At 39.5% G+C, this 23,328-nt stretch overlaps 1 protein-coding gene across 11 annotated transcripts in view; it reads left to right on the top strand.

Annotated features, from left to right (window-relative positions):
- LOC309705724 (LIM domain only protein 7-like) overlaps positions 1 to 23,328 on the top strand; it is a 34,228-nt gene continuing 10,900 nt past the window's right edge. For 3 of the 11 annotated variants that reach the window (XM_082531677.1, XM_082531681.1, XM_082531676.1), the window contains exons 1-15: positions 3 to 137; positions 311 to 398; positions 4,175 to 4,245; positions 4,690 to 4,759; positions 7,394 to 7,500; positions 8,065 to 8,095; positions 11,711 to 11,824; positions 11,906 to 12,059; positions 12,761 to 12,908; positions 17,280 to 17,339; positions 18,092 to 18,260; positions 18,981 to 19,117; positions 20,121 to 20,301; positions 20,499 to 21,095; positions 21,766 to 22,080. In XM_082531677.1, the coding sequence (XP_082387803.1) occupies positions 330 to 398; positions 4,175 to 4,245; positions 4,690 to 4,759; positions 7,394 to 7,500; positions 8,065 to 8,095; positions 11,711 to 11,824; positions 11,906 to 12,059; positions 12,761 to 12,908; positions 17,280 to 17,339; positions 18,092 to 18,260; positions 18,981 to 19,117; positions 20,121 to 20,301; positions 20,499 to 21,095; positions 21,766 to 22,080 (2,223 nt within the window). In that variant the 5' untranslated portion in view covers positions 3 to 137; positions 311 to 329. Of the gene's footprint in view, positions 138 to 310; positions 399 to 4,174; positions 4,246 to 4,689; positions 4,760 to 7,393; positions 7,501 to 8,064; positions 8,096 to 11,710; positions 11,825 to 11,905; positions 12,060 to 12,760; positions 12,909 to 17,279; positions 17,340 to 18,091; positions 18,261 to 18,980; positions 19,118 to 20,120; positions 20,302 to 20,498; positions 21,096 to 21,765; positions 22,081 to 23,328 lie in introns of all 11 variants that reach the window. The other 8 variants (XM_082531682.1, XM_082531685.1, XM_082531686.1 and 5 more) reach the window with 6 other exon arrangements.

Genomic DNA, 23,328 nt, shown 5'->3' with positions numbered 1-23,328 from the left:
TCCGCTACACTTCATCCAATAAGCGGAACCTGTCAGTGATGGGCTCCGGGGTGGCAGGAGTACGGACGGTCCGGTGTTAAACTGGGTGTCAATTAGCGGAAGACTTTCACCGGTGAGCAGCCAAGCCACAGCGTAAGGTGACCAAACAGGCAGAAATTATTACTGTGCCTTTTCTTAAAGTATCACTTGGATGTGGGTGTGTGCTGATACTAATTGACCTTATTTGATAGGCTTGCAGCAGGTTCGTGGCTTCCGTGCTCCGTAATTAATGAATGTAACGAATTCTCGCCTCTTTTTGCCCTCTCGTTAGAGTTGTTCAGAAGACTAAGATGGAGTGGCGTCAGCAGACCAGTGTGAGCAGTGCAGACGCATTCAACGAGGCCAAACGCTGGATTGAGGTAGCTGCAGGTTCAGTTCTTCACTCTTTCCTCTCCCTTTATTTACTTCTAAGACGTGCTTCTCTTCACTTATTGCAGACAATTAATTACAAGCAATTAAGAAGGTTTGATGTCGCTTTATTTTAACCCGCTGTGAAGACAGGAAATCTAACGTTAACCAGAAGCAGCCATGCAAAAGCACCTGTGCATAATTTGTATCGTTGAAACTCACTATAAACTCATACACTTTTAAACTGACTGAGGCTCTGTGCTCTCAAACATCAAGTGTGGCATCTTTTGCATACTTAATCTTTCGTTTCAAAGGCAAAGTATGCTTTGATAAGACTCAGGGCTTTTTTATGACCCTTACCTATCTGAGAAGTCTGTTTGCTCAGAAAGTATTTGACTGCAGGTCTCTGGGCTTCAGAGGTAAATTCAAATACAGAAAAGGCATATAAATCGTTAATATTTAAAAGAAGCTGGAAAATAATAATGTGCACACTTTACTTGAGGTTTGTTTAGTATCAGTGTGCTGATATTATATAAGGCATGGGTTAAATTTGCTAAATGTAACACTTTGCATGCTACCCTGGCATGTGGTGTAGGCAGGCAGGCTTTGCCTTGCATGCATTGTGGAGGATGTGGTTTGAGTGTGGTGCATTTTCTAGGTTATTTCAGGCTGCTCCTGTCCAAACTAGAAACTGTGATCCTTAAATCATAACCGATGGCTACAACTTGTAGACGGTGAGCACTGGATGTCGACCAACTCTAAATGGGACCATTAATGTCACTTGTGTCCGAGCAGATCATTGTGAGAATTTTGTGCAGGGGTCTCTTGGCAGAAAGCCCGTGCCAGTTTTGCACGTCTATTTTCCTGCACTGACGGATGAAAGAACGGGTGAACCGTGATGAGGCATGTATGTGTTAGACGGGAGTATAGCGAGGCCTGCTGCTCTCAAACAAGTAAATGCACCGTTCCTTGAGCCAGATCACAATGGGAACGTGTTGGCACTAATATCTCCAGCTACAGGTTGGGGGATAATAAGCTTCCGTATATTCAAGCATCCAAACTGTTTTATCATTGGCACAGAACTGGCAGCAACATCATGTAAGTGTTTGCTGTACTCCAGGAGAAATTATAATGAATTGGGCTATTTGATATGACGTCATAGTTTCTTGGAGAAGCAGAAGATTCCCCCTCCTGCTGTCCAGCATGTATTCTCCTCATTTAGAGTAACACCATCATCCCTTCATTAATATGAAACATATTGACTGTAATTCAGGTTTTTTTTTTGTTTTTTGTTTTTAACAAATCTTGTGTTTGACCAGTGAATATTTGGCATTTTTGAAAAATTCCTGCTTTATTTCCTGATAGCAACTTGCTGTGGATTAATTGGCGGATCATTGCAGCTCTTAATAATACATTATTTTAAAGACTACATGTAATGATGCTTGTTTTTCTCCCACCCGGGGTCATTTGATCCTTTTTTGGCTGGGAGACACTCTATTTAGACAAATGAAGCAATCTGGCGAGGTTTGCGAGTTGCACACGGATAAAATTCATTTAATTTGTGGTTTCTCGGGGACTATTGTTCATTAAAATGACCACGTTACCTGTTTGATGCTGTAGAACAGACAGCATGCCACGGCACAGCCGCATTGTGTGTTATTGTCTTAACCTTGCGCTGCATTGTTTGTCTGATTGCACTGAGACTCATTCGCTCTGTACCCAGCGCCCGATTCTACTAAAAATGAATTGTAATTGTGGATTCCTGGGGGGACTAATTAGTGAGAAGAATAGCCTTTTGGGGCCCCGTGTTAGTTATGGAGCCGAACCTTAATAGTCCCATTTTTATGTCCTCATTACAAAACCCCGCTTGCCTTGTTCTTGCTCCTGCCATGTCAAATCATTTCCATAGGTTATGCTATATTTGTTGTTCAGAGCAAAAACAACTTTTGAGTGGTTGTGTGAATGCTTGTTTACATACATTTTATGGCTGCTTTTCTCTGTAGATGTATTGTAATTATTTGTTTTTATGTGGCAGCTGGAGAATATTTCAGCTGCTCTTACCCAAGTCACTTAATTTACTCTTATAGTTGACAGCAACAACTACAAGAGGTAGTGTGTATATTTTTGCCTTTTTAATTAACTTCAACTGAAACTATGGCTTCCTAATGTTTTTCGCATAGTTGTTTTTGACACCAAGTGGTGTGTATACACTCACTGGCCACTTTATTAACTACAACTTGCTATACTGGTATAACTTGCTTGCAAAATACTTAATTCTTCTTGGCATGGATTAAATAAGGAGCTGGAAACATCTCCCAGAGATTTTGCTCCGATCACACGGTTTCTTGATTGGACTCTGCTGTTCCTGCACATCCCAAACGTGCTCTAATGGTCTGAGATCTGGTAACTGCCAAGGTCATTTGAGTAAAGTGAGCTTATGGTCATGTTAAATAAACCAGCTTGAGATGATTTGAGTTTTTGACATCGTGTTTTATCCTGCTGGAAGCAGCCATCAGATAATGGGCACATGATGGACACAAAGGGATGGACAATGGTCAGCAAGAATACTCAGGTAGGCTGTGGTGTTTGAATGATGTTCAACTGGTATCAAGCAGCCCAAAGTGTGCCAAGAAAATATCCCCCAAACCTTTAAACCATTACCACCAGCCTAAACTGTTAATACAAAGCATACCTTCTGCTTACCTTGATGGCGGTAGCCAGCAGTCATTTGAGAGACTGTTTCCATCCTATCGGCTTGAAGCAGTCGGGCCATCTCCAGCTGACCTGTGATATCAACAGGGTGTTTTTACCCAGAGATCTGCTGCTCAATGGAGATTTTGTTTTTCAGACCATTCTCTGTAAAGCATAGAGGTGCTTGTTCATTATTCATTATTTAGGCACCCATTAGTCGTTACCACAGCAACTGCTAATTCTTCCTGAGGTCCACCAGAAGATCTGGTGGGATTTTCCGCAGTTCTTGAAACACTCAGAGCTCCGTCTGGCTGCGTCAACCATGTCAGCTTTCTTACACATTCTGATGATTGGTTTGAACTTAAGTCTTCTTGACCTTGTCTGAATGCCTAAATGCACAGAGTTGCTGCCATGTGATTGGGTGATTAGAATGTTTGTGATAGCTAAAATAATGGGTGACTGTATAAAGGGCAAATATCATCTTTAATAGTTGAACTCTGCAAGCACTTTAACATACTTTAATCATTAATGTGCTGGTTTACACCAGTTTATACAGACAGTGGTGGATATATGGTGTTGGTGTCAGTACTGTAGAAGTATGTGGTACTATTTTAAGCATGTTGGAACCTTTTTAAAATGTAGCATGAATTATATACAGTCATACGTATTCATACAGTCATGCTTATTTCTGTTACTTACTGGATTTGAACACTTGTTCCAAACCTGAATGTCACTGCCTAATAGGCTGTGGGTCCATTGTGGGGTGCCAAAAAAGCTCTGATTGAGATTGACGTGAGCTGGAAAAGACCTCTGAAAGTGTGTCATCTAGCAGTAATCCATTAGCAGCGCATGTGAAGCTGAGCTGCCGTGAATCAAGCTTTTTCCAGTATATTTGGACTGGTGTGGTGCTTCTGGTCAAAACAACATACCAGTCGGTCCTGTGTGCTTTTTTTTTTTTTTTTTTTTTCCCCCCCCAGTGTTTTCGGTCCATTTTATTGTTCATTCTTTCTAGTAAAGGGGCACTGCCAAAACAAAGCAACATTAAGCAAAGAAACGCAAATAATTGACTTTTTTTTTTCTCTCCTCCCCTCTTTAGGAAGTGACTGGAAAGTCGTTTGGATGCAGTGACTTCCGTGCCGCATTAGAGAACGGAGTCCTGCTTTGCAAGTAAGTAATGATGCTCAAACTTTAAGTGTTTTGCAGTTTTACTTTGGTCAAACTTTTATCTGTAAGAATTAATTTGAAAGATAATTATCATGCAGACCTATCATTAGTGAGTGTATGCAGGCTAATTTGCCAGCTTGCCTTCAGCAGCCTTGAAACAATTTTTTAAAAACAGTAGCATCCAAAACTACAGTCTGGAGGTTGCTGAGTATCTTTAAAAGTAAGCAAAGATAAACACTCATAAATTAACAAGTGCAGACGCACAAATCTGATGTTTGCTGGTTAACCCAGAAGTTGATTTTAGGATGATGGCTTAAAAAAGAAAAAGTTGTGGTTCTTTATCTAAAATGCCGTCTGCCAATGGAAGTCAAAATTAGGACTGTTTACCAGTTATCTTTTGTGGCTGGAATATTTTGTAATCTGTTTGCTAATTGTCTTCACTCGCAGCCTAATTAATCAGTTGAAACCCGGAATAATCAAGAGGGTGAACAGGCTGTCTACTCCGATCGCTGGTCTGGTGAGTTTACACTTCAGCTGTATGACGTCTGCATAATCAGAGTATGCAAGAAAACAAAAAAGACACCTGTTGGCCAGGAAGTGTTGAAACATTGTGTGGTTTCCTGTTGCAGGCACAAGGAGACAGTGTTGTTGTAGTCTGACTAAACATGAACGTGCATTTCAACCAACTGCAAAGTTTCAGCTTGTTTTTATTGGGCACTGATGCAAATGAAGATTTTTATTTTGGCTTCAGGCTGTTTCTCAATAGCTTCATACAAGTATAATTGCCAAAACAGCCCAAAGCAAGACCAGGAAAAGATCGATTTCAGGCTCCCAACAGGGCCCAATAGATGGAGCCCAGCGGTGGATGCACTGGTGGTGATGGCGGGGTGGGAGAGGGAGATGCAGCCGAGGTTCAGCTCTTACTTTCACAACCTAAAGAGCAATACTGGAGCTTTTGTTTGTTTTTAATCTGATAACTTCAAATTAAACAATTAAAAATCAACATCGACACTTATCGAGAAACTCTTTGAATAACACAATAAATATCCTCTGTCCGGCCTTTGAAGCTTTGGCATTATTTATAGTGAATTTTCAGTCTTTATTATATTTTGTTACATGGGAGTTGGAATTGTTACATGCTAAAATGCACAAATGGGGACAAAAACATTGATCATTATTTTAAATAAATTATGCAGTTTGTTTATTTACCAATAGAGGCTGCTAAATTATCCACCTCTGACTGTTTTAATATCATCAACATAATAATCATGTTTTCATATTTAGTTTGAGAAATGGTTGTAGTGATCTGTTGAAACGCGTGTAATCATACACAGAAACACGGTGTATATTAGGCAAAAACAGAGTCTGCACAATTCTAACATGCTTGAAAGATAATATTTGGTATGAGCACCTTTATTCTTGAGCATAGCCTGAGTGCTTTTAGGCAAACTTTTATTTGACTGGTCTTCAGGACTAGCTGTCCAGTCTTCTTGAAGTCTACCAAAATTCTTTGGATGTTGGCTGCCTTTTTGTTCTGTTGTGTCAAGATGCTCTCAAACTGCTTCAGTAATGATTTCTGTTTCCAGAAAGAGAGCTAACTTTACCTGAGTCGATTACTGTATATAAAGTCTGTGAACTTAACTTGGCAGCGAGCAGGTTTTCTTCAACAAACTGAGTTTCTCTCTGACTCCTAACCTCCTGCTGCACATGAACCTGCTGTGTGACACCCCAGTTCATTTCCTCATTTATGAAGTCACAAAGCTCAAAGTGCAGTAAGCCAATCTGCTGAAGTTTACGTTTTTACAAACACTGAGGCTCAGTTCGATGTTAGTGTCCTATTTTTGTGTTTAACATGAGCGCTTTTCATGTGTTAATGTGTAAGGGTGGAGAATGTGATTACCTTGCATATTTATCAGCTCAGAATAAAATCTATATAATCCGCCTTTGTAGCTCCAACTCTGTGCCATCAGGCTGTCAGCCAGTCACAACACAATGCAAACACTTACTATACGTTACACACTGATCAATGGTAAATCATTTCTCGTATTCTAAGTGGTCACACTCAAGCAGTCAGATGTCTCACATTTGGATCTTGGAGATGATTCGAGTATGAAATTCAGGTTGAAATTACTTTAAAATCTGAAAACGGCTCTAAATGTATTTGTAGATGGTTTGTTCTGAACATTTCATCTTAACATGTCAAACACTTGAAAAGGAACAAATTTAGAGTACTGGTCTCGATGTATGTTTCTCCCCTGAAATATCTTTAAATCAGTTGGTGGGTCAACCCAGAACCAAAGGGTTTATAGGGTCTTGCCTGCCAGGACAGATCCAAAAAATGATAAAGATCACAGATTCAGACTGGACCAGGCCTGAACTGAGATATTTATGTGTTTGCCTTTTGTGATCCTTTATATTTAAGACTTGGAAAACTGCAGTTTTGTGCCTCCTACATTTTGTCGCTGTGAGATTATTACTGAATGATTAGAATTTAAAAATTAGGTGTAAAATTACAGTCCAATGAATGTGCATTTCTCAGACCCTGCTGTAGACAAACATTTTCAAATTGCCTTGTGGTGCAAGAAAGGTACAAGACCTGAACTGAAAATGAGTGGAAAGAAAACCTTTGAAAGACAGGAAAACAAGAACTTTACAAGTGACAAAGTCCTGGAAGTAAAATGTAAAGAAATGAGTGGTTTCTCAATACTTTGAACCGTACTGAACTACTTCAAAAATGATAATGGTGACCTTTAGGAGTAGCTGTACTAACACTGACAGACGACTAGATAGGATATGTTAAGCTAATCTAAATAGATCTGTTTGCAGCTCTAGAGTTGTGCTTTGCTGTAATCCTGCCTGCTGTAGTGGTTGAACAGAGCAAGTATGATTTCTAAACAAATGGGTTACTTATTAGATAAATATCTACTGAGTGTTTCTTGACAGATGAATAGATGATTAATGATGAATCAGAATTGATTGTAGGTTGTACTCCAAGCTGTTCTCACTTGGAGAATCGTTTGGATGAGGTGGATTTTAACTGTTTGAGGCTGGAGTTGGTCATTACTAGTTTATCAGAACAAACATCAACTGTTTCTCTAGTTTTTCATGTTTTTTTTTTTTTGTTTTTTTCTCATCTGTTCTGATATTTCAGGATAATGTGAATGTTTTCCTGAAAGCCTGCGAGAAACTGGGACTAAATGAATCCCAGCTGTTTCATCCAGGTGACCTGCAGGACATCTCCACTCGTGTGACACTCAGGTGAAGTTGCATGAACACATACCGCTGCACCTGGACCTTTAACTCTAACTTTATTGCAATTGCACAGTGATACTTTGTACAATAGTACAGTGAAATAGTTGTACGGTCCCACATCGGTGCTATAAAAGCAAGAAAATCAAAAGAAATGGCATATACAGAATAAAATAAAAAATACAGTATGAGCAGAACCACTGTGTACTGGCAAAATACACGAGGGCCTAATGTTTTCTGCGTAGGTTATAGTTACCACTGACTGAGTTTTCAGTGTGTGTATTTAAAAAGATAAAAGTGAACGTGCTGCTTTGCATTAATAAATGTCTGCACTTTCACTAACAAGCTGCTCCTTTATATGAGCTGATGGCCTGTTCTCCATAAAACCTGATAAGTTGCTGATTAGTGAGGATTGCAAATGAGAAGGCTTAAGATGTCACTGTAACTTTTTTTCCTTCACAGTTATCTCATTCACCGGGACTTTTCAGTGACGCAATCGAAATGTAAATTGTAGCAGCAGATGTTTGGCTCTTTTGTTTAAGTACTTATTTCTGTCTTGAAATTTTATTTTAGGCGTGACGAAGGCAACAGACGACTCAAAAATGTAAGTCGTTATTCTCTTGTTGGGGTGTCTTTTCCTTTCTGGGTAAATGAGTTGGATATAAAGCCATAAAGGGAGCAGTATCCATCAATATATTAGCTTGAACTACTGATGCTGAAGACTTGTCCAGAAGTATGACAAATAAGGTGGCCTTGAGGAGGGGCTGCTGAGCTTGCTGAGGTTGAGGCAAATCCCAGGAGCCTGGTGTTAAAGCCCTCATAGAGTTTAGAGTGATGGAAATATAAGAATACATAAGTGGCAGAGGCCGTCTGGAAACTCCCATCTTAACTGCCTCAAGTCTGTGTGTGGAACTGAGTGATGCACATGGACGTGTGAAGCCTCATTTAAATCGCACAGTAGCTGTGAACTTTAACCCCGGACGGAGGGTGTTTTGTTTTTTCCTCCAGACTACAGTCACTGATGTAGCCTTCTTTTTATTTCTATGTTTTTAGTTAATTATTCTTTCAAATGAACCACTTGGGGTGAATTTGGGCCAATTGGAACGGTTTACCAAAACAATGCAGCACACCAGCATGAACTGTTGCACTCCATTTAAGATAAAAATGTTAATAAAATACAATACAAAATACACTTGGTCTTTTATATAATCCATCAGATCTTTTCTTTAAAGTTCTCATTTTGTTTTTGTGAGTACATTCAAAAAAATTGTATGACTTAAGAAAAATATTTAAATAATATTTATTTAGATGAGATTCAGATTTGTGATAAATTAGCCCGATTCAAGGATTTCTCTTGCAGAATAATGTTAACATCAGGGTTTATGTACATTAGGGTAGTTTTTTTTTTTTTTTTTTTTTTTTATTAATCCAACCTTCTGTTAATTTTCATCTATGTTCCCCTTTTTATAAGGACTTTTTGAAAAGCCAAGAGTAATTATGGGTTTCTTGCTTTATTAAATAAAATGGAATCATGCATGGCTAATATAGGATTAACCTGTGATCTGTTGCAAGCAGTGAAGTAATTTCCTTGGCATGAGAGAGAACTGGAGAGAAAGAAACACATTTTATCCTAATTAAGTTTGACATAAGCCCCGAATGCTTGTTTACGCTCTGCTTGTACAAATTAGGGGAAAATAAAACTAATTGCAGCTATAATGGCGCCAACAGTCTAATATGACAAACAGAAATGCTTACTTTTGAAAAAGGGATTATTATAGTGAGTCGTGGAACATCGTTTTACTTGGAAAATCGAAGTAGCTTGGTTGGTGCACCTTGATGCTGACACTGATGGCTGAAATTCAGAAGTGAAACTAGTGATTTCTTCAAAGGAAAAATTGATTCTTACACATGGCAAAAAAAACTGAATGCAGTTCAGAGGTGCATATTTCAATTCTTCATTTTCCTCCTCTTCATTATCATCATCTTTTTCTTCCTCTCACTGCACTGCTTTAAAGAAATAAAGGCACATTCGATCATCAGAGTTTTGAGCAAAGTCAAATTTCAGCTAGGAAGCATAAACTATCATCAAACAGGTTCAGGCAACAACAAGAGAACCAATTAACCGGGAGTGGTGTTACAGGTGGGGGCTATAGACCACTGCTCGCTGCGTTTATCCCTCCTGACTGAGTTTCCTGTAGTTTAGCTCTCTGCTAGTGTCCTTGACATTACTGGTAGCCCACGATGGACCTGCAGCTCATTCAGGCTGTGCTGTCACAAGAAGGTTTGCTGTTTTTTAACAGTGTGGAGGAGATCACAGGAGACGGGTGGTTTTTCACCAGGAGAGCTAGACGGGGCCATAGAAGGGCATCAATCCAAGTTGCTTTATGTGAGGAGGAAGAAATTGCAGAAAATGACAGCTAGCGGGCAGCTCATGAGCACGTTTCTGACCAAACTGTCAGAATTGGACTCCATCAGAATGGCATGAGGGCCTGATGGTAGGACCTGAACTGGCAGTTCTTTCAGTGGCATCCCCTTTTACATTTGCTACAGCATCACCGGACTCTTCCACGTGGTTCAGAAGAGAGGGGTCTTAATAACACTTGGAAATAGAGCAGGGCGATATGGCCAAAAATATTTATCACGATATATATTTGAAAATTTGCGATAACGATATAACTGACGATATAATTGATGCGAGACAAAATACAACTCCACAACATTACTAGCGCAAAAAGACAACCTTCCATTTATTTTCACTTAAACAAGAAGCTGGTTTTTATGTACATTAAAGCTTTATAAAAATGTAACAGTGCAAATGCAAATTCCTTGCTGAAAGTTTAACCAAAAGGCATTTCCAGTAGAAATGGGCTGACATATCCTGAGCATAACCATGTATAATATCCACTGAAGTTAAAAAGAGGTGCTTTGCAACATTAAACTGCAGTGTGCAGTACGTATTTTTCGGACCATAAGGTGCACGGGATTATAAGGCACATTAAGCGAAACAAAGCAGTCAGATAAATCAAACTTTATTAAACTCATTCTTCTTGCTTCCTCCACTTCTGTACCTTTGATTCATTAATGTTGAATTCTCTGGCAGCGGCTCTATTCCCATGTTGTTGCAGTATATTAATGACTAACCTCGTATTGTGGATGGATTATCTCAGTTGTTCTCCTGACTGAAGTTTGGTCCGTTTACAGCATCCTGCTATGCGATTGCATTTGTCTCTAACTATCAGGAACCTTAACGTTAACTTTTATAAGTGGAAAAGTGTTAGTGTTCGTCCTCCAGCTTCACTGTTTATGTTATGCCAACATAGCTGTGTCGCTAGCGATCACGTAGCACATCATTATATACCCGCTAGCCCAACTTCAGTAACCCTACAAACGTCACTGCTGTTTAGTTTCCTGTCTTCATTTATGTTGGAAGTGATAGCAGAGCTGTACGTTTGAATTTTTTCAGAAATCTCTCAGTCAGAACATGCTATATCATGCTTAGGTAACTAGCGAAACTAGCGAGCTAACTTCCGCTAGCTTCCTGCTAGCTTCTAACTCCGTTAAATGTAATAAATTTTGTTTTCATGGATGCCTGGAAGTTAAACTTCATAGCTACACCTGATAAAGCAGCAATGCTGATCGTTTTATTAAAGATGAAAGAATTTAGACAGTTTTTAACTCTCAGTGCAGTGTTCGTTTGACCTGAAACATACAGAGTTTAGGACCCAGATTACTCCCAGATTTAAGAGCATCTTACTCCAACAAATACGACAATAACGACGGCCGCTTGCATGTTCTGCAAAAAATGTGCTTTGTCGTGTATCTGACGGACAAACACCAAACCAGTTCCACATCACTGAAGTTGCACCATTTTTACAAACCAATTCTGGTTCATCTGTTTCACTCAACAATCGGCCATGTACGTATGAAAACAAAGGCACTGCGCATGCGCGTTTTACTCACATTCTATCGCGATTTTTCATTTTCCTATCGTTGCCTAACATTATACCGGTATTACCGTGAACGGTATAATATGGCCCAGCCCTATTGGGAAAGTTGTCTTGTTGGTGTTGTTGTATCTGTAGTACGCCTGTTGTTCTCTTAATTTGTTTTGAGCAGTGTGGTGTCTTTTCTTTCTTTCTTTCTTTTTTTTTCTTCCTTTAAGTAAGGAAGTAGGTTGGTGTGTTTGGTCATATTTGTAATTCTGTCTATTCTTTCTCAGGTTCTGATAACAATTTACTGGTTGGGTCGCAAGGCTCACCTGGACACATTGTACAATGGCCCTCAGCTTAATTTGAAGGCTTTTGAGGGCCTGTTGGGGCTGGCCTTGTCCAAGGTAATTTTTTATTTTTCTCTTTAAGTATTTAAAGATTGTATTACTTTATTTTTATACTTCTGTTAACCCTTCCTACTCCAGGCTCTAGATGAGGGTGGTGTACCTGTGAAAGACAGCAGCGATAGTTTGTGCCAAAATCCAGAAGAGGAATGTCAGTACAAAAATTACAGGCGAGGCAACTCTGCAGACAGCACCGACTCCTTTAACTCCCAGGCCCTGCACCCGAATGTTGAAGGTACATTTGTGATACAATGACTGGGGTGTGAAGGAATCTGTTTCGTTTCTGCTAAATATTTTGACACAGCACTCCAATTTGTGGAAAGATTATGGAGATTATAGCTGATGACGGCATTTTTTTTTTCCCCTTTATTGCTGTCTTTTGTTTTTGAAATGTAACTCTGCTCATTAATTTTACACTAACTGCTTTTGAAACTTTTGCAAAAGTGAAACTTTTTTTTTTTTTTTATCCTTGTAAGATCAGCCTGAAACTGCTAAAGTGACAGAAATGTACCCCAAAAATGTGTTTTCACAAACTTATAATAACACATTTTTGGGGGATTCCATGTTAATACTGTTAATCGATGTCATTTTGGTGGATCAGCAAAGTTCTGACCTGCTGCTCTTTTATTCAAGTTTTTTTTTTTTTTTTTTTTGGTCTGCAAGTGTTATGTCAGGCTCAGTGCATGTCAGTGATGGATTCTGCACTCTGGTGTGATAACTGTGTGTGTGATGGGAGAGGTTAAATACTTGCCCTGATACTCCCTAAAGGCTTGACTGTGTGACGGCTCAGTCATCCAGGAAAGGTTTTTTTCTGATGTATAACCTTCCTTGTATTTTGATGAGGTTTAGTTCAGCTTTTGTCTTTCATACATGTTTTATTTTCCCCCATTTAAATGTATATTTTTGGGGTAATTTTTGTGTCTCTGTGATATCTAGGTTTTGGAGGCGACGCAGAAGCTGAGCAGGTATTCAAGATGGAAAACAAGCAGGTGACAGCTCATCAAAACAAAGGCTATGTCCCACTACTCAGACGAAAACAAGGACCAGAGGAGAATGGAAGTGGCTTCGCGAGTCAGTTTACCAGGTGCTCCAGACGTTTCTGTGACCAAATAAAAATTCCTCACAAACTGCTGCCTAACTTACCCGTAGGCGACCTTTCAAAAAATAGCTTTTATATTTCTAACTTCTTGCTTATTTTATGTGTGATATGAAGACGAGTGCATAATGTAAATGATTAAAAGAATAACATACTGCTGTCTTTATATGAAGCTGGAGTTCGGATTCCTTAAATATGAGCCCGAGTTCAGTCAGTGGAATACAGTTGGGTTGTTTTTCTCTCAGGCTCGGTTTGGATTGAATTTCACACTTGTCAGAACTGTTAAAGGCTGCTTGGTTTCCGACAGTTTGGAGTTTCTAATTTGCAGCTGAGTGCTTTTTCCTTCGCACTAAACCCTAATCCAAATCAATTAACAATATGAACAATGTCTGCATCCATTCATGGGCACAGCCATCACAAGTAGTCACTTTGGTATGACACAAACAAGGTGGTTATTGTTTTCAAGGTATTTAAGCTGTTCTTTGCCTGCTAGACTTGTTTAAAACGTCACTGTCAAGACTAATTGCCTATTTTATTTTTTTTAAGTGTCTGTTACAACTTAAATTATTCTTCTAAGGATTATTTTTGAGCTTGGATATTGTCACTTTTTAAAATTCCTTGTCAGTAAAGATCAGCTGGGTTCTCGAGTTTCACACTTGCTAGTGATTTTACTCACTTATCTTTTTAATGAACAAAGTGTAGCAGTGGCTGAGTGCTCGTGTGAGATGAGCACCAGACTTGGTAACACGTCACCACAAAGGGTCAGTTGGCAAGTGAACCTCTGCGTTCTCATGATAGCAGTTCCCAAACTATCAACACGGGTCATTTGCTATAAATTCTGATCCGATTTTTCTATGAGTAAATTACATTTTGTAGTCTTTGACAAGAGTGTTGGTTTAAATCATTGATGTGCAGTGACTTTTACAGAAGGGCAAGCAGAGATGTCATACATGTTAATCTGAAAGTGCTGGTGGAGCCAGCACCTGTTCAGTTTGCCTGTTTTATTAAATCAGACATGGCAGGAGCCATGTTCCCCCTCCATTAGCATTGCATTGCTTGCTAAAGAAGTGATTAAAATGATCTTTTATTGGATGCTGGTCAAGGGTATCAGTAAGAGAGAATTTATCATAAGTGCTTGTTTACTTGCTAATGCTAGCTGTTTCCACACAACAGGCAAATGGTAGCTGATCTCAAAAGCAACGAAAGCAGAGCCGCAGGCAGCTTGTCCTCAATTTGCAAAAAACAAGAAAAAGCTGCTTGTTTCCCTGCTCAGTCCACTGTTAACAGGACACAGACACACCCATAGACTAAAGACATGTTATAGATTTCATGGAAATTGAAGGCAAGTGGAGTTGTTCCCCCTCCAGATACTTTAGCCAACTGTGGCGACAAGATGGCAGTAATGTAAAGATGGAAGCAACTGGATGAAAGGTTTTGACAGAGTGCTGCTTGAGGTAAAAGGAGATTGCTTTCACTTGGTTTTAACTGATGCGTGGTGTTTTTGTTAGAACTCACAGGGAAAGCACAGTTTGCTTTGCTTGCCCTGATGGAACCTCTGTGCTTGAAACTATGTTCTTGTGCTAATTCATAGACTTGCCCTCTGTATTCTGCATTTGAAAGGCTCAGTTGTAGCACTTGGGTTATCACCATGTTGGCTATTAAAAGCCATGGTTGTCTATAAAGCGTATAGTTTGGATGTTTTATACATGCATCACACAGCCTCAGCTAATAGGTACGAAGTAACTGACAAAAGTTTGCTTTATAGCATCCACTCTTTGAGAAGTTTTGAAACTAAGTTTTGAGGAGTGAAATTCTCCAAACTGGTTGACTTGTTTTTAATAAGACCTCCACAGTACAGTTGTCACAAAGGGAGACATCCTCTACAAAGGCCTACTCTGTTTATTAAGGCTGTCTTTAAAAAATAAAATAAAAATGCTTTGTATCTTATTTTATTTAACATAAGCAATACCCTAAAATAAGCTAATAGGCCTCTCTGGCTTTTTATTAGCACTGTTTTTGTGGCATATTTAAGCTTAGGGTTTAAAATCTCACAATCTAACTACAGCACATGTGCTCACAGTTTGCCAGACACCAAAAGTTTGAATGCTTCAAAAAAGAATCACTAAAGCTGATGAAGATTTGAATGGGTACATGAAGCTGAAGATCAGGAATTTTTCATAGCGAGCGAATGGTTTAGTTTAGGTTTGTCTCCATTTATGTCCATAGTGATAGCAGAGCCATATGTTTTAGTTTTCCAGAAATCTCACAGTGAGAACGCAGAATATCATCTTTACATGGAAACTAGGAAGCTAACTTCAAACTCCATTAAATGTCATGAATCCACTCTGATACTTACTTTGAAACTGAGCGAATTTAGGACATCTTTAAGTCTCAGTGGTGCTGCAGTGTTTGAGCTTAGGAACCAAGAAGAGCGAAATCGCTAATGACGTCAGACTTGAGAGGTCGATGGGCACGGACCCATCTTTGGAGTCAGGCTCACTCCAGGAACTGTAGTGTTAAACATTATTTTTGACTCCACGGGTTGTTGCTTGTGCCAGTCTTTTTTTTTTCTTTTTTTTTTTTCCCCTGAAACTAAATATGGATGCAAATGCTCTGCTTTACTATTTACTTGGCCACAATAAAAAGCATGTTCACTGCATGAACAATGAAAGTAATTTTGTAAATCTAACAATATCCTCAAGAACTAAAGAGTGATTTGCTTTTAGGCATTAATCAAATGTCTGCTTGGTAAAATTTGGAGCCGCTTCCATTCAAGCTCATTCCAGCTGATTTATCTATGATCACTATTGGTTGTGGCTAAACGTAGATTTGGATATATCACTGTTTACTGCAGCACTGCAGATGCCCCTCCGTCTCCTCAATGCCACTTCACTATCTGTTCTCCTGAGTGTGCCACTGAAGAGCTTTTCCTGCAAGCTCTGTGTGAGGAAGACTCGGAGGATGATTATACTGAGGCAGACCCAGTGCTAGACGACTTGCATTTTAGACGAATGCAGCAGACACTTCATCAGACATCTGCCAATCTGCATTATGACCGCTTCTTACCCCAATATTGGACACCTGAAGAGGAGGTTCGTGTACGCAGGATCTACCTTGGCTCCCAAAGACGTCCCTGGTATCATAAAATGCAGCGCCTGAGGTCTGTCTCTTTTTATCATTCAAAGCAGTGTTAACAAAGAAATATGCTTAAAACTAATACAAAACAATGGTAGAATTGCAGTATTGTACTACTTAAAGCTGGAAATAATTCATGGATTGCTTTGCAAAGCAGAAATAAAATAATGGCTGCCTTTACTGGCTTGAGCTTAGTTTTTACTTACATTAAACTCTAACATGAAGATGTGATGCTAAAATAACCAAAAGTGTGACGCAGTGGTGGATTTATATGGCAGCTGTAGCAAACTAAATATTAGTTTGCTAAGCACAAGGAATTAGCTAGCAGTAGTTTGCAAGAATAATAATGTAATTTAAAGCTGATCTATGATTTTGCAGTGTATATTTTTTTAATCCCGTTTTTAATCCTTCATTGTAAGACCTGTGTCTATAAGGTCTGCTGCTAATTGTGTTGCACACATTTCATATATTTGCTGTTCTTTTCTTTGACTGTAGCCGTAAAGCCTTGGCTTTTGCAGAAGAGTTTGACGTTGACTTCGTATCTGGAGAGCCCCAGAAGCCTGAACACAAGCCTGAACTTTTGCAGCTGTCTTGAAGAGCCGTACATAACAAGCACACGATCATAACAATCCTAACCACAAACTGGATTGAAGCCTTTCCACACATTTACAAATATCCAGCTAATGAGAAGATGTTAAAACATGCACAGTTTTCTCATTTATTGTATGAAATTATCAAGATCATTGTTTTGGTTTTTTTAAAACCACCCAAATGTTGTATCTGCCACATTGCTGAGTGATGCATTTGTTAGTTTGTTCACATTCTTTATAACATGAGCTGTGCCTTCAATTTATTTTTTTTCAGTTTACTGTGTGAATGTCATCACTTTTGAAAAATAAAGTATGATGCCACAGGTCAAGAAACTGCGTGGAGTATTTTATATGCAGTACAAAAACATTTTGTCTGGTGTGTGTTAGTGTGTGTGAGATGGGTTTGAGTGGCTGTGGTCTTGAAGTCGTGTGTATTACAAAAACATGGTCTCATTCATACAGCACCTCTTTGTGTTTTGTGGTCTAACCTCTTATCCTGACCACTTTTTTTTTTTTTTTTTTTTTTTTAATTTATGTTATGCAGCATGTTGCTGGATGCTTTATCAAACCAGGTCCACTACATGTAGGCACACAATGTTCTTCAGTCTTCATATCTGTTTCTCTGGTTCTTTAGAGCCAGTCAAACCCAGGTCAAGCCTGAGAGACCAGTTCAGGTCAATCCTGGCTGGATTTGGTAAGTTCCAAAGTTTTAAACATAAAATCGTAGCAAAAATGTTTGAGGCCGCTTTGACGTGACTGCTTTATTGCTGCTTCATCCAGGTATGCTTTTGTTTGCATTCAGGTTGTAAAGAACCAAAATAATGTGCCACCAGAATAGTTTCCCTTTTCATGAAGGTGGAGCGTGTGGTGCACATCACCTCTATTAATTTTCTGGGCACAGGCTTGACAGTGGAATTTATGACAGGACTGTTTGTAATCAGTCTTGGTTCCTCCCATCAGATTATGTCATTGTTTTGATAGACCACCTTCTAAATGCTGCTGTAAGTTATTTGAATGTCATGTATGACATCCTCTGTTGCCCAGAGCAGTGTTATTACCTGTTATGAGTCATGACTGTTGTTATCCAGACAGCAACATCTGTTACATTTTATTTTTTTATTTTTTTATTTATTTTTTTTTCCCAATACTTTTGCATTGCTTGACTGGCATGCTACATTCGTGCTCGCACTTCGCTGAGGATTCTGTCATTTCATTGCAGAATGTGCTGCTACAGCTGGCAGAACTGCACCCTGTTGTGTATACATGTGTAAGCGTGTGCTGTGTGTGCGTGCGTGCGTGTGCATGCAAGCAATGTGGCTGTTATCATGCATACCCTGCTACGTGGTGCTCAGAAGTGTCACTTTCATGCAATATGAAGCTGCAGTGTAATCATATAATGTCATCCATCATTGTTTAAGTGCCTTGCCTCCCGTGTGTCTGAACCAGGAGCAAATCTCTCAGTGACATCCCCATGGTGTACCCTGTGCGAAAGGCTCCTGATGCAAACACTAGTCATGATGAAAGTCAGGACACCGGATTGACAAGACTGTGGAATCAAGACAACAGAAGGAAGTGTAGCGTTGCTGCCAAGGATGCCGAAGCTCAGTGGCAGGATGTAAGTTGATGCATAAATGCTGACACAGCAATATTTTTCACGGTCCGTTTGGTGTTTTGAAGCTTTTGAGCATTTTTGTCATCAGATGGTAATTGTAGATCTTCACATTTTGCTTTTTCTGCACATTTAAATGACTCCTCTTTCGTATTCTTATAAGTTGAAATTTAAAGCTTATTTTTGACATTTCATATTACAAATTCAAGAGTCGCTAAATTAGACACTTGTTGTAAGAGAATGGCAAATGGAGTAAGAATATTGACAGCAGCTCCTGAGTTGGGAAGGTCCTCGGGTACTAAGGAGAAACCTGAGAGGTAAGAAGGTGGGGCATGACATTAATAGAATAAATAAATAAAAAAACAGCCTGTAGAGCATTAATAGAATAAAAATCAACTTTATTTTCATTGGACACGTTACAAGTGCAAGGCAACGAAATGCAGTTTGCATCCATCTAGAAAGTGGTTTTAGCAATAATATGGTCGTCTTGCTCCTGAAATTTGGATAAATCATCTCTTAAAAAGTGGAAAATAGTTGAATGTTTAGAGATCAAAAAACTCAGTGTGTTAAGAGCATATCTGAATATACTCATGCTGGTTAATAGTTACTGTATTTGTAAACCAAGAATGCAGATGTGGTCTAAATTGAAGTGGCTTTTTGGGGGGGTACTTTTTGATAAGTACACAGGCAGTGGTGTAGTTGGTTGATGTTGTGCATTTCTTTCAGGACTTGAAAAAGTGGAAAACCCGTCGTAGGAGCACAAAGTCTGAACTTCGAACTAAATCACAAGACAGAGAGCATGTAATGGATAAGATGATCAACGGGTCTGTGACAACTATTGAGAAGAATGAAGCAAAACTAAAGTATGTTTGTGCTACAATTGTTTTTAAAAAGAATAAATTCTTAAATATTTTTAAACAATGCCTAATGTACAGCTATTTGCAGTGGCATGAAAGAATTTTTTTACTCTTTATTCATTTATCTTTGGCTTATTTGTTTCAGATCATCGATCAGATAATAATAATATTAGACAAAGATGACCTGAATAAACACAAGGGTTTTTTTTTAATAATTTAATTTATTAAGGGCAGAAAGCTATCATAACAAAGCTGGCCCTGTGTGGAAAAAGTAAATCATGAATTGTGATTAATCGCATTTATTTCAGAAAGCAGATTTCAGTTTCACTGAACTGGGCTGTTGCTGCTTCAGGACATGGATGACTTGCTGTAATTGATAGAACCATGAATTCTGCTCTCTACCAGAAGATCCTGAAGCAGGATGTCCGACCATCAGAACTCAAAACCACTTGGGTTATGCAGCAGGACAGTGATCCAGACATACCAGCAAGTCCACCTCTGAATGGCTCAAAAAACCAAAACAAACCATGAAGCTTTAGGAGTGGCCTAGTCAAAGTTCATTCTTAAATAATATTAAACAGGACAAAAATCCTCCAGTGTGACTGAATGAAACTTATTTTGCAAAGATGAGTGGGCAGCAATGTGAAGGACCCTTTGCCAGTTATCACAAATACTTTATTGCAGCTCTTGCTGTCAAGGGCGGAACAACCAGTTAATAGATTTAGGGGGCAACTACTTTTTCCACACAGAGCCAAGTAGGCTTGGATAACTTTTCATTTAACCTTAATTCATTTTATTCATACTCTGCTTATATTTGTCTTATATTAATATTTGTTTGATATGAAACATTTCACATATGCAAGAAATCAAGAGGTCAAATACAGTTTCACAGCACTGTACCTTTTTATAACTGTATATATACTCGTGAGTTGTGATGCCTGTCCTTCCTTCATGTTTTCTGCTACCTGTAATCCTTCGGTTACTCTTCCCCTGCATATTAATACCCCAGATACCAGCAGTCACCTTGGACCAGGAACACAGCGCCTCGTCCTTACTCAACAACTTCTCCATCAAAATCAAGCTCTGATCTCCGGCCACATACTCGAGCTCTGCTGGCCCGCAGCTATGCCACCGAGGCACCTTTCAGCCCCATGGTTCCTCTTAGCTCCCAGAGCTCAACCCATGCTCAAGTAGGTTTACACTATTGAGTTTTACCTCCCTGATGTTAATGAGCACCACACACTGTTTTAATAATGGGATTAAAAATGCTTATGATTTTAAAAAATTTGAGTACAGCTGAGTTGTGAAAAGTGTTATAACCTATTAGGTGTTTTTATTATATTGCCAGATGGCATAACTGTTCTCATTGTTGGCCCTTTCCTCTCAGGGTGGAGCAGTGGTTGTCCCTGATGGAAAAGTCTTGGGAGAGGAGATCCACTTTGCCTCCACGGCTTTAGATGAAGCAAGAGTTGGCATGCCTTCTCTAGGCTTTCCTGTGATCTCTCAAACCCAAGTGAAATCCCAGAGCAGCACAGCTCCTTTCCAGTCCACCTGTGAACTTTCCCAGCCACAAAATGGCCTTACAAACCAAATCTCCACTCATTTTACAGCTTTACAGCTGAACGAGACCACAAATTCTAAAAGCAACAAAAGTCCCACTTTATCCATGTCTAGTGAACGAAAAGCATTTTTTTATGTTCATCCGGAGCTTAAAACTGCTGGTGAGGATTTATCGCATCAGAACGACAACTCTCAGGAAGACGGACAGAAGTCCTCTTGGCAAGCAGCAGCAGAGCAAAGCACGGCCCCGCAGACTCCAGGCGTCTACAAGTTCTTGCCCAGAACTGTTTCCTGGTCTGGCTCAGCCAGCCTTCCCCGTGGTTACCGTCGGTCTGAGGGCTCATCCCGTCTCTCTTCTGCTATCACAGCCAGACCCTTTGGGACCAAGCAGTCCAGAGTGTCATCACTGCCCAGGATGTACAATGTGAGTTCACTGGTTGCTGCGTCTGTGGCCCTGTTGCTCTTTAAAAAGATTGGTTTTATCACACCGTATCCATTTAACTGCATTAATCCAGCCTAACACCCATCTTCCTCCTCAGCTGACTCAGTTTAAATATTAACAATGTCACTGTCAAACCTGCAATTCATTCAGGTTTTTGATCAAGCTTAAAAACCATGTTTGGGCAATTATAAGAGCTGAAAATGCTTATGGTGATGAACATGGATGCCAGGAAACCTTGGGTCTAAATCCAAACTTTAAAAAAAAAAGTGTTATTTAATTTTTTGCTTAACAGAAAAACATGTCGTTCTGACATTATTTTACAGTCAGCCTGTTATTTTTCTGGCTAAATTGCATTTTAGTGTCTGACGTGGTGTACAGGGATTTGTTAAGACAGCCTAATAAGCTTAAGTAAGTTGGTGTAATGAGAGCATTGTGTATGTATGTGTCTGTCTGTGCACACTGTTTGAGCTAACTTGTTACCTTTTGTTTTGATTGCCTTCCTCATTAATAAAAGAAGTGCTGCTGCACTGCAGAGTTCATTCCCAGATTACACATTTCTCACGAATCTGCTGGTTTTACACATTTTTAAGGCCCTACTTTAACATTCCAGCGCTGCAGATTCTGAGCACATCTTGTTTTTCTTCATCTCCAGGTAGATGACAATCAGGGTGTGCTGCTGAACAGTGAGAGAGAGGATTCTCCATCTTCACCATCTCTGAAAAGACAGACTGCGACCGCCCAGCTGAGCGGTCCGTATCAGACCAACCAGGGGAAGCAGACTGGTGCAGGACAGGAAGAGCAAGTGACTAGCTCCAATCTTTCCAGCCAGACCTCCTTTCAGAGCAGTGGCTATTACTATCGACCCTCCATTCAAAGCCAGATACTGCCTCAACCTTATTCAAATCTGCAGTCTCGTCAAAATAGAGGCTTGACCTTCTCAGCTGATGGAAGCACAGATCTTCCAAAGGTATGCTGGAGTATTTTTGAACTTGTAAGATCATATCAAATCAATGGCATTTATGTGATTACCCACTGCTCTGTAGAAAAAATGAATGAAACAAACTCCTATAAAAGTTTGCTGCCCTATGGCCAAGTCTCACTTGGAAATGAGATTTAAATCTCAATTAAACTTTTCACCTGGATAAATAAAGGATGAGGAGGATGATAATATAAAATCAGATTTAAACTGGCTGGATCTGGACCAGTTCTAGAGCTGCTGCCATTTTCAAATCACTCCCTCAACGTCACTTTCTGACCCCCTGCAGTTATTGTGTAGTTACACTATGGACCCCAGACTTGTGCAGAGAGCAAACATCAGCTTCTGTATCGAATGTACTTGACTTTCATGAACCTGGGCTACAGTGAAAGCTAACAGCAGTTTTCAGTGGAAAAATCCAGTTTCCACTCTCAAAGTGCATTAGTTCAGGGGCCTGACCAGCTGCATGTGTGCGGCTCTTTTGTTTCTTTGGTTTTCTTTTTGTTGTTGTTTTTGTTTTGTTTTTTCACTGTCCCAGAGCTAGAGCATTGACAGTCTGCTCCTGGGGGTTTCCTCAATCTTTGTCCAAGTTGGAAGGTCACAATTTTACACTAGACAATGAAGCCAATGCAGAAACATCTTAAACCTGCATTACATGTGAAAGCCACCAGGTGGCAAAAGCTGTGGTTGCAGAAAGACTTTTGGTCCTATAGATGTCTGGGAAAGCAGCTTTCTGTCTTTACCTCTGTAAACAGTTTCCTGCGGAGTTTTTGACCCAAAATTAGTTTGACTTATTTTGGGTCGTCTTGGGAGGAAAAAAATGTTTAAAAAATTGAGAATTATCTGTGGTATGATTATTGGCTAATGACTTGTTTGACAGGTTGCACACTTGTGCACTTTCCTCTTTGCATCTATCCAAAAAACAACGGTGAGACTGCTCATCCCAAGGCTTTAAAATGGGGCTTGATGGGATGTAGAGAACAGCCATGATGGCTACATCCGTCTTTTATATCATGAAATTAGACACTTGGAGAGGGATCGTAAGGTGTAAGGAATGATTGTTCTCATTAAATAAGCTCAGTGACGACCAGAAAATTAACATTTTGGAATATTGGGAAATGTTTATGTTCAGACATTTTGACTTGTAGACTGGTGTCATTTATATCATTAGATAAGGTTAAATGGTGTTGTCATGACAACTTCTGAGGTCACCCCCCTTACTTTTTTTTTTTTTTTTTT

This window comes from Aulonocara stuartgranti (assembly GCF_965226115.1).
Source record: "Aulonocara stuartgranti genome assembly, chromosome: 1".
Lineage (NCBI taxonomy): Eukaryota > Metazoa > Chordata > Actinopteri > Cichliformes > Cichlidae > Aulonocara > Aulonocara stuartgranti.
This window is presented reverse-complemented; position numbering and strand designations above follow the sequence as displayed.